Source organism: Lycium barbarum, chromosome 2, assembly GCF_019175385.1.
Source record: "Lycium barbarum isolate Lr01 chromosome 2, ASM1917538v2, whole genome shotgun sequence".
Taxonomy (NCBI): domain Eukaryota; kingdom Viridiplantae; phylum Streptophyta; class Magnoliopsida; order Solanales; family Solanaceae; genus Lycium; species Lycium barbarum.
The window spans coordinates 53,331,907-53,343,650 of NC_083338.1; the positions used below are offsets into that span (position 1 = coordinate 53,331,907).

Below are 11,744 nucleotides of genomic sequence, written 5' to 3' on the forward strand. Positions count from 1 at the left end.
GAAGAAGAAGCAAGAAGAAGAAGAAGAAGAAGAAACGAAGCAAAAAAGAAGAGCCAAAAATGGTCGAAACGGCGCAGGCAAACAGAAAATTTGGCGCGTTTTTTTGGCTCTGTAGGGTTTATATGGGTTGGGTCAAAGTGTTAAAAATAAAACTTGGGGGAAAAGTATAAAAAACAAAGCTTGGGGTCAAAGTGTTAAAAAAAAATAACTTTGGGGTGAGTCAAAACTCTCTAATCACTAATCCAAAGTTTATCACTCCTACTCAATTAAAAAAAGGGCATTTTACATAAATAGCAAACATTTGGGGTTTAATCAAACTACATAGCTAATGTTTCAATATTTACGTTCTGTAGCAAATCAGCCTAGCTCCCACATGTGTATTCAATTTTTTTTTTAGTTGTATTCATGAATATAACAAATTTTTTTCCACTGTATTCATGAAATAACTATCTGTATTCATAAATTGTCTTGTTGTATTCATGAATACAACGAGTAAAAACTGAATACATATACACCAATAATTACACAAATACATCATATTTTCCGGTATGTATACAACAGATACATGCGAAAAATACAGTATAAAACATTCATACATTAAAAAATTAACAAATATGTCATATTTTCCGGTATGTATACAACAAATACAAGCGAAAAAAATTGTATACATGATAAATATACAACAAAATAAAGCGAAAATCTGGACTTTTTCCAGATCTGACCGGAAAAAAATTCCGGCTAATCCAGATCTGACCGGAAAAAATTCCGGCGAATACAGATCTAACCGGAAAAAATTCTGGCGAATACAGATCTGACCGAAAAATGTGGTTGCTGCACGTTGCCAATGACCAAAGGAGTAAGTTTTTCATCTTTCTAATTGAAAGAAAAGAGATGGCCGAACTGTTAAGTGGTTGCAATTGTTGATCTCTGTAAAGTTTATAAGTTAGAGAAAATCTTTGGAAAGGAAATATTTTGGTTGCTCCAGTAATCAACAATGAGAATATGACGGTGGTGAAGGGGCACGGCATTTCGCCGGAGCTCTGGCGGTCGGTGGTGGCCGGCGGCGGAGCAGTGGGGAGAAGAGGGGGGAGAGAGATGGGAGGGTTGGGTTGGAAGTGGATAGTTTGATGGGTATTCTATTTTTTGTGTATATATATATATATATATATATATATATATATATATATATATATATATATATATATATATATATATATATATATATATATAGTTACTAAATGTCATTAATACACAAATGTTTGCTATGAGAAGTAATTAAGTTAAACTATAGTTACTAAATGTCAATACCCACTGTATGTTTGTTATGTTATGTAGTTATCCCTTAAAAAAATTAGAGTTACTCAACTCAATTTTAAAACCTATTTGTCACATGTAATTAAAAGGCCCAAGTTACATGGTGTAATATTCCCTTTTCATATTTTCTTGAAAAAGGGGGGCGGAATATAGGGAAGTAGGAAAAGGGCCAAAAAAGGAAAAACACCATACAGCTTGCTTCTAATATCACAGTGAATTAGTATGTACATTGCTGCACCGTTATCCATAACGAATTGAACATCCTCAACAACATCATAGTACCTCAAAACCCACAATCAAAGTACCAAGAAATGGAGGCAGCTTCAGTGCTTAGCTCCTCTTCTACTTCTTCTTTTTCACTTTCAAATATGCTCTTATCTTCTTCCTATAATACGCTCTTATCTTCTTCCTATAATACCTCAAAACCCCAAGTGAGGTTTATCTTCTTGAATTCTTTATCAAAATGCATTTCTTCTTCTGGTTCTTCTCGTTTGCTCTTTTCTTCCCACCACCACAGTAACAGCGTTGGAAGATTCTCTCTGCTTCAGCCTTCAGCTCTTACAACAGTTGAAGAACAATCATCCACAGATACATTTTCAGTTCAGCCAAAAATTGACAAGAGTGGCAGATTCTGTAGTCCTAGAGCTGCCCGAGAACTAGCTCTGTATGTCCTTTTTCCCCTTCTCTTTAATTCTGTAAACCATTTCAGATAAAAATTTGAACTGTTACAAATGAGTCAGTTTTATCCATTTTATTACAGTACTTTTGAAAAAAAAAAAAAAAACTAAAGCGTCGTTTGGTACCTGTTAAGGAGCTAAGTTATTCATGTATTAAATCTTGCATAAGTAATACTATGTTTGGTAGCATTCTTTTGCTATGTATAAAATTCAACACACCTAATACCGTGTTTGGTTTGCAACTTAGGAACCCGCATAACTAATACATGTATAAGTTATGAGGAAATCTATGTATTATTTTATGCATGAGACAAGATGGAATAACTAATACATGAATCTGCATAACTAATCTCTGTATAAAATATTACATAGATTCCCTGGAGCTAAGTTATTCATGTATTAAATCTTGCATAAGTAATACCATGTTTGGTAGCATTCTTTTGCTATGTATAAAATTCAACACACCTAATACCGTGTTTGGTTTGCAACTTAGGAACCCGCATAACTAATACATGTATAAGTTATGAGGAAATCTATGTATTATTTTATGCATGAGACAAGATGGAATAACTAATACATGAATCTGCATAACTAATCTCTGTATAAAATATTACATAGATTCCCTCATAACTAATACCTGTAAAAATGTGACCCTTTTTGTAATTAGGTTTGCAACACATCTTCAGGGTGGACCTTTTTTTTTCTTTTTCTTAACAAGTACATGGAAATATTTTTTCTTTATGGTGGTGATAAGGTTGGAACTCAGGATTCTGTGTGCAATGATAACATGTAACAATGTAATGCTTCAGGGTGATGCCTTGCTTTTATGAATTACATGAAAGATACCAACAAGTGGAGGATAGCCATAATGTTAAAACAAATTTGTTTAACAGTAGCATTTACTGAATATCTGTTATAATTCTGTTGCATAATGTTCTTGTCTTAGGATGACAATATATGCGGCGTGTTTGGAAGGGTCAGACCCGGTTCGCCTTTTTGAGAAACGGTTGAACATTAGAAGAGGTAACAGCTGGTTCTAATGGCTCCTCTTATAATTTTAAAGAAATTGCAGCTAAGCTTATGGTTCTTTTCATTCTTTAGCTAACAATTATTTGATTTTTGGAGTGTAGAACCGGGATATGAATTTGATAAGGAGATTTTAGTGAAGTACAATCACATGAGCTTTGGAGGGCCCCCTGTGAAAACTGAGACGGTTGAAGAAGCTGATGAACTTCTGAAGACTGATGAAAATGATTCTGAAATAGGTATTTACATGTGTAGTTGAGCCTACTTCTTCATATCTTTGCTACTTTGTCTTGCATCTTCGGCTCTTAATTCTTCATGACCATACGGCTTCGATACACTTTCTCACACACACAAAGGCAAGCATAAAATTAGGTTCATGTTGCTTACTATATTTTTCACTAGAGATGGCTAACTTGAGCTTAACATCTTTAACTAATCTTTTGACCACTTTTATCAGTAGCATCATAGAAGCATCTTTTGATCTCTTTTTGAGCCACATTTGCTTTTGGCATCATTACCAAACTCCATTCTTGTGCTCTCTGGTAGTTATTGATATTCCTACCCTCGTTGAGGGGCTAAATCAGTTATATGGCCTTCACGAGTGCGTTCATCTAAGTCATTACTTCAGTCTTTCCACCCATAAAGGTAATTTTTTTTCAGTTGGGGTTGATGGGTACGTAGTCATAAGGTTGCTTAAGTTGTCTGTACTTGAATTTCTTGGATGAAAATTCCTGCTCTGTAGTTCTATTTTTCTGGTGGGGTATTTCCTCAGACCCTGAAGTGTCCTTTGGTGCTTCCTTTGTAAGCTACCACGCTGATGAATTCTTTTTCTGCTTCGGATATTTGATTCTTCCTGAAGCTGTTTAGACATCTTGAATGCATTTGAATGTAGTTGATTGGATGTGTAGAGTAGGTCCTATGATGCAACTATGAACCTTCTAAACTAGAGGAGTTAAGTGACTTGTAGTCATGGGATGATTAAGTATACCACCTAACCCAATAGTTGAAGCAACGCTTATGGGTTTATTTTGGTCACAAAATTTGTCAACAATAGGAATAGGATGTAGTATCTCTGATTTTGCTGTCTTTTCCATTCTGAAAGACCGAGGTGTCAGCTTCTTTCCTCCAAAAAAAAGCTCTTACCGAGGAAAGAACTAGTGATTTCCTTTGTGCCAAGGTCAAGGATGCTCACGAGCTATTAGTTAACTCAATAGTTGGTGCAGAAGTGTTTGATTTGGTTCTGCTGTTTGTTTTTCAGGTTTTGATGCTTCTTACTTCTTGGAGTTGTCTTGTTTATTTGCTTTTGATTCCTAAAGTTTTGGAGAAATGTTATGCACCTCTTTCCAATTAATAAAGCATTAGTTACTATTTGGGGAAGCTTTTGAAAGTCCTTTTTATCTATTAAAAACTTTATTATCCCACCAATAATTCCTTGCATGGCTGATTGCTTAATGAGGGCTTCTCAAAATACTTTTCCAGGAAATATTTTGCAAGAAGCCACATAATCCAAAATGACGTCGATAGTAATGTTAACCAGACATATTTATATGCTTCTTTAAAAATAAAAATAAAAATCTAGTAAAAGGAATAATAGCAAAGAAAAAGCTCTTCAGAAATGACCTTCTGAAGAAAATGAAAGTATTTTATTAACAATATCTGATACGGACAGTATTTCTACACAAATAATCACATATATACGTATAATGAACATGATGAGTAGGACCAAGCTCCTACCCTTGTTTTTCTCCACCTATAGCCCAAATCCAGTAGATGCACATGAAGGATAAAAGAAAACTTTATTCAACAGAAGTTCATCTGCAGAAGATGCTGTTGAGGTCTAGTTCTGCCTTGAGATGGAATAATTTTCTGATGTTTTTTGTCTTCCTCGATTTCCTGGGAGATTGGGTGAGCATTCAAACTCCGAAGTCTATCCCCTCGTAGATTCATTTTTGCATTTTAGTGACCTTATCACTATGCAACGTTTGCGGTAAATGGTTTTAGTAAAAACATATGAATGCAAAATTCTGTCTTATATTAAAAGATGTGGAAAGTTTTCCATCTCTATCATTTTCCTTTTAGCTGATTTCTATATTTGTCCATTCAATCTAATTATCCACTAATTTTTTTCTCTTTCTCAGAAGCTGAAGTTCTCTCTGCTCCACCAAAGTTGGTATACAGCAAACTTATTTTGCGGTAGGCTCATTAATCACATATGACTCTCCTTATGTAGCTTACAGTTTCTACTTTCTTCAAAATATGGGCAGGCATGCATAGACTGATAATTTCCTTGCATCTTTGCAGTTTCACACGGAAACTTTTGGTGGCAGTCGAAGAAAAGTGGGATAGTCACGTGCTTGCAATAACTAAAGTTGCACCCGCTAATTGGAAGGTTGAATGTGTTACTTATGCCTTTACATTCTTGCTCTTAGTTATAATATGCACACCATAAACTTTGGGATTCTTTCTTCCTTAAACCCACACAGCCACGTTCTGCCACCAGTTCCAACTCTTTAGAATGACATTCAGATTGAATCCTGCCCTGCGTGTTCCCACGGGAGCCTCAGTATCTAATTTGAGAAAACTCTTTCATACTGTAAATGGAACAATGCAATATTTTTCCTTCCAATGAATGATAAAATTAAAATATACTTTTCTTGATTAATTAAGTCACGTGTGGTCTGTTGTCCTGAATGTACAGATGTAGACAAGCTTGGGTTTAAGAAAATTTTCAAGTTTGTGAGGTTTTATATTCTTAAGGCAACTATGGACTAAAAATGGCTAGGAAAATAGATTGGCTCTTGCAGCGCGTGATATGTGGGTTAGGTGTGCACCCCACGGGTCCGCTCATTATCCATTGAGTTTCGAAACATGTGCTACTTGCCCTTGGTTTCTCAGTTATAAAACAAAAAAAGGTTGGCTCTTGCACTTTTATAATTTTATTTCTTTCTCTTTTTAGCTAATCTAGTATCCAAATTTCTTCAGCAACCGACCTAGGTCCCTCTGCCAAGTTAGCCTACCAAATTAAGCGTTCGGCTCTTGAAATCACATCCAGCAGTGGTTGGAACAGCCTGCAAAATCCAACCACTTCACCTACTTCATTGCCCGCAATCGTTTCTCGTGCCTCATTGAAATAGAATGGTTTCATGTTCTTTCATCCTGGGGGATTGAATCTTAACTAACTGATGTATTGTAATATCAACCAGCCTTCAGAACCAGCCGAGAATAAAATCAAAAGAAGGAAGATTGATTGAAAAAGCTTTCATTGTTGGCCTGATCAGGCTTCATCTTCTTATTGGGGTAGCCATTTAGCTTGCTTTCTTGGGACTAGCTTTGAATACTAGCCATTTTCTCATCGCAAGAGGGTTGGAGAAACTTCGAAATTCCACTTGCATTGTCCTGCACCCCTTTCTCTACCATCTTGCCAAGCACTTTCAAACTATCTACGCACTGAGTCAGGTTTACAGAGTGTGAGGGAGTGGTTTTAGGATATAGCGGAGGAGGCGATGAAAGAAAAGTTTTGAGTGGTTTACAGAATTTGTTTGTATTGCATGAGTTCAAGATTAAATGAGCTGTATAGTTCAAGAGCCAAACTTTCCGTTTGCCTGTACAGATTTTATTAGTAGATGATAGAAATTTAATCCACCTCTTCATTAGTTTAGTACTTTGGATAAGTTATAGATCTTATTGCATCAGAACACTAAGTCTCCAGATGTTATATGATTTCTGCTGTTGTGTGATTGTTCGGTGCGGGGACAGGAGGAAATATATGAATTCTAGCAACAGATAGGATTTCATTTAAATTCAAGTGAAAGGAACAATTTGCGATTTATAAATGCTTTTCATGAGTAGATAGGTCAAGAGATCTTCACTTCATCCATTTGTAAAAGCTAGGAAAGTTTAATTCTTCAGTTGTCTCGTGATCTGTATCCAATAAGCACATGTCCCTCAAAATGACGAATTGGCAAAAAATAGAATTTAGCAATATCCTTTTTGTTCCCTCCAATTCTCAAACATTTTCATCCTGGAGTTCTGTGTGTTTTTGTTTTGATAGTGTATCAGTTCAGATGGAATCACCCTCTTTCAAGGTTGCACTTTTTGTTGGTATCTTCAGAAGACAGAATTTGTTAATACGCCCGTCACTAATGCCATGAATTTATCTTCCAGAATGAGCCTGCAGGCAGGATCCTGGAGCTTTCAATTCTTCATTTAGCAATGTCTGAAATATCAGTATTAGGAACACGGCACCAGATAGTCATCAATGAGGTATTTTTCTCTCTCTAACATTTTGGACTACTTAACCTCCCTATTCCCCATGCATGAAAAGCTGAAAGACAAAGTGTTTCTTCTTGCACCCTTTCTTTACTTTCTGTTAATCAACTTTAGAAGAGCTTTTCAACTGAGGTTGATTAGTGTGAAAGTAGAGAAAAATGAAGTTATTCAAAAGACAGGAATGGAGGCTAAGTCAAAGATGTGAATGGTTTCATAATGATTCCTCATGTTGATTTGAAACGACTTAAAATTCTCTCTTTCTATTGAGTTCCCTATATATTGCATGAATCTTGCTTGCATCTATAGTCTATCATCAATGAGGTGAATGGTTTCATAGTGATTCCACTTATGGATTTGAGATGACTTAAAATTCTCTTTTTGTTGAGTTCTCTATATATTGCATGAAACTTGCAAGCAACAATAGTTTATCATCAAGCTCTCAGGGTTTTGGTCTAGTGGTAAGAGAGAAGTTTGTGATGTTTGAGTTAGGTGCATGTCACTGGTTCGAACCTGCCTCAGGTAAAAGCATGGTATTTGAGTGGGGAAGGGTAGTGGAGCTAGCCCATCATCCACCTAGTTTCGACCTGTCTGACATTGGCTTTTGGGGATTTCTTGGTTATTAAAAAGTCTATCATCGGTGAGGCAAATCCAAGATTTAGAGTGAGGTCAGACTAGTATGACCTTTTTATATGGATATCTTTTTTTTGTGCATGTAATATACGTAGTTCGAGCCGAAAGTAGTGGGTTTAGGTGAACCTGCATAGCCCACCCTAAATCCACCTTCCCTCGCCTTTTGATACCGCTCATCACTTAACCATTTTGTTTATTATGCACTTAATGAGCAGTTGAACTCAAATAATTTCATTCTTCCATTTTTGAAGGCTGTTGACCTTGCGAAACGATTCTGTGATGGGGCAGCACCCCGCATTGTCAATGGCTGCCTCCGGACATTTGTAAGGGATCTAGAAATAGCAAAGGATGCCCGAGTTAACCAATCATTGTTTACTTGACGCGTCCAAGATAAAAGATTTGATGAATACTCAAACAGTTATATCTTCAACATACCTGAGACACCCTTTCGGGGCATTTCTTGCAAAGCCTGGAGAAGAGATTACCAGTGCCTTGAGATCCAGCTACCAGGACAAATTTGTGCTCTCATCCAATATAAGGAAGAACTGTATATCAAGATGTTAACATTGCCAATTGTCAAATGTATGGTTAATATTAACATGTCCATGATGTAAGCAATGTATATTGTATTGCCTTATTCATTCTGCAGTCTGTATTTCGGTATACCGAATTTTTAAAGGCTTTAAGCCTGACATGGAATTTGAGTTTGTAATAGCTTTTTAAAGAGCCAATATGTGTGGTGGTTTATGGTTTGAAAATGAATAATGTGTGTGGGGATGATGGAAGCCATTTTTCACGAAATTGTTTTCCAATAAGGAAATCATTTCTATTATAACTATAATAACTTACGACGGATATCATATTCCTTAGATCCCTCTTAACTTTTAGCTCCTTTTTCTTGTTCCTACTAACACGTAGACATTGTTATTGATTTGTTAGTATTCAGAATTTTCATCAAATCACCCTGCAATCTGTTAATATTAGTATTAATCTTTAATATATATCTTCTCAGGGAAATAATTTATGCTCATGATCAGACACCTGAAAAATATTTTCTATGGAAAACATAAGCACACAATTTAAAATATGAAGTAGATTCAAATGTCAAAGTCTTACGATTCAACTAATAGTTTAAAATTACACTGGAATATATTAAATAAAGAAACATCAAATTTAAAAAATCTAAAGAGAGTGGATAGTTCCGTGCCTTGATTTGCTTATTCACTTTACAAAAGTTTAAGAGGAGCTTTAAGAGGACCAAGCATACAAACTGCCACCCAATTGGGCAGTCTTTGTCAAATTCAACAGAATTTACCTTAATAAGAGCTAACAGTAAAAAGTCCATCCTTGGTGTCTATCATTTTTGTAAGTATAAAGTTTTGGTCTTAGTGATATCAACCAGGACTGATATGACTATTGCCTTATAAGCATGAACTTTTGAGCTTAGTTGATTCTGAGGGTGGATAGAGTTGACATCACCGGGGACTAATGAAAAGTATCGTTGCAGAGGAACTAGTTTAACAAATCATAGGTAATAATTTGGCCACAAAGCCACAAATAAGTTGTGACTAATAGAGAAGGGAATAACATGGATAGAGTGTATCTGTGGTTTGAAGAAACTAACATATTCTCGTTTTAATTTATAACATTAAAGTTCAATTTTTTGATTTGATACAAATCCCAAAAGCAAATTTCCAAGGAGTATAAACGATCTGAACTGAACATTAAATTTTATACTCCCTCCGCTACATTTCACTTTTTTTTTTTTGGGCACGCCCCTTAAAAAGACATTAACTAAATTATTCTTATTTATTCTTTAATTTCAATTAATACTACTTTCTTTTTCATCATATTAATCTCTCTCCACATTTATTGAGTAAGGGTAAAAGTGAAAAAAATATTTAATTTATATCTTAATTTTCTAAAATAATAACTATTTTGGATCATCTACGTTTAGTAAGGACGACAAGTAAAATGGACCGGAGGGAGTATTTTTTGTTTTGGAATTTGAGTACAACAACAACATACCTAGTGAAATCCCACAAAGTGCGGTCTGGGGAGGGTTGAGTGCATGCAGACCTTACCTACTTTGAGAGGTACAGAGGTTGTTTCCGATAGATCCTCGGCACAAGGACAAGTAGTTCAAATTAGTATATAAAGTCATGACAAAATAATATAAAAAGCATGATAAAGCTATCTTAAAATAAGAAGCCGTAACTACCACAAAATAATGCGATAATCGAAGTACAAGAAACAACAAATAGTAGAGAAATCGAAGGACAAGAAACTACCAGCATAATATTACAATTACTAGTGTGAAAAGATAAGTAGGACAACGCTCAACTACCTACTAACCTTCTACTCTAATGAAAAATTACCCATACTTGAGGGACTAAAGGTGCAAATTTCCCCTTTTAATTTCTAAAAGGGAAAGGATAAAAAAAATACCCATGAACTATTTGAAATGGATCAGATTTACCATCCGTTGCGTTTTTTGCTAAAAAATGCCCTGCAACTATCCAAAGAGCTTAAAAATACTCTTCATACTAATGGTTGTTCCAAAACAAAGGGGAAAAGACCAATTTTACCCTTGAACTTTTCGAATGAGGCAATTTTTCCCTTGTTCTTTTATTTTTATTTGTCGGACGGGGAGGGAGGAGGTTGAATGTGTGAGAAATATAGTAACAACATAAAAAATAAGTAATATAAACACTTATCGTTTAACAATAAGTAGTATAAACATTATTATTCACAATTTACCCATGAAACACATGTTGTGAGGCAAAAATTGTCGTTGTGAGTCTTTAATTAAAATTGCACCTTAGAACTGAAAATTGTTTCAAAAGACTATTTTGATCGTAAAACATCTAATAAATGTTATAAAAGTAAGAAATGTTGACGTATTAATGTTTGTTCCATCTGCATGCAAGGATTGCACCATATTCACATTTTGTTATCCATCTTTCCTCCTCCAAATATGTTATTCTTTCTTAAAAGATTGCAAGGACATTTAAAAAGTAAAAAAAATCACACATGTTAAGACAAGAAGCTAAGGGTCTGCGTACTTTCATAAATACAGAATTATTATATCGAAATTGAAATTTTTGACATTTTGATTTCGATATTACAACTAATTGGTATGTATTTTTCTTAAAATATTTTGGTATTCAATTTTTATAGAAAAATGCCAAAATATCAAATACCGTATTGAAATACTTAATTATACAAAATAAAATTCATATATATTATATTGTTATATAAACAATAATTTAAATACTGCTAATAAAAGACCGAAAGTTCTTATGGTGAGTATTATATTTCTCACACATTTAACCACCTCCCTCCCAATTGCAAAATAAAAGAACAAGGGTAAAGTTGTCCCATTTGAATAGTTTAAGGGCAAAATTGGTCCGCCCCCTCCCCCCTTATTTTGGAACAATTGTTAAGCTATTTACATAGTTGGAGGGCATTTTTTAGTCAAAAATGTAATGGAGGGTAAATCTAACTCATTTTGAATAGTTTGAATATTGTTAGGGAAAATGGTTCAAAACATACTCAAACTATGACTAAAGTTGTCATAACACACTTCAATTTTACGGGGGTCCTATGACCTTCCTGAACTTATTTTTTGTGTATTATTTATGCTTTTATACGGACAAAGCCACCCAAACTCAAACGAGTTAATGCACGTGTTCTTGAAAATTAAAACCATACGTCTCTGTTTCATTTCTCAACTTTCTCAAAATTGAAATCCAAAAAACTCTCCACATCCCACTCCATTTCTACCCAAATTAGAAAATATCAATTAACCCCCAAAGGAAAGAGAGA

The 11,744-nt window shown here is 34.8% G+C and overlaps 1 protein-coding gene across 2 annotated transcripts; it reads left to right on the plus strand.

The window, feature by feature from the left end:
• The first annotated feature begins 1,460 nt into the window (after positions 1 to 1,460).
• LOC132626508 (uncharacterized) lies at positions 1,461 to 8,681 on the plus strand. Of its 2 annotated transcripts, none has more exons than XR_009577359.1 (7): positions 1,461 to 1,978; positions 2,938 to 3,014; positions 3,122 to 3,256; positions 5,156 to 5,210; positions 5,319 to 5,406; positions 7,069 to 7,280; positions 8,168 to 8,681. XR_009577359.1 is itself a non-coding variant. In XM_060341423.1 (7 exons), exons 1-7 carry the CDS (start codon positions 1,626 to 1,628, stop codon positions 8,294 to 8,296), a joined length of 936 nt encoding a protein of 311 aa, XP_060197406.1. In that variant the 5' UTR covers positions 1,467 to 1,625; the 3' UTR covers positions 8,297 to 8,681. The 2 variants fall into 2 exon arrangements, 1 of the variants encoding a protein (XP_060197406.1); XM_060341423.1 differs by having other exon boundaries at positions 1,467 to 1,978; positions 7,182 to 7,280.
• The last annotated feature ends 3,063 nt before the right edge of the window (positions 8,682 to 11,744 follow it).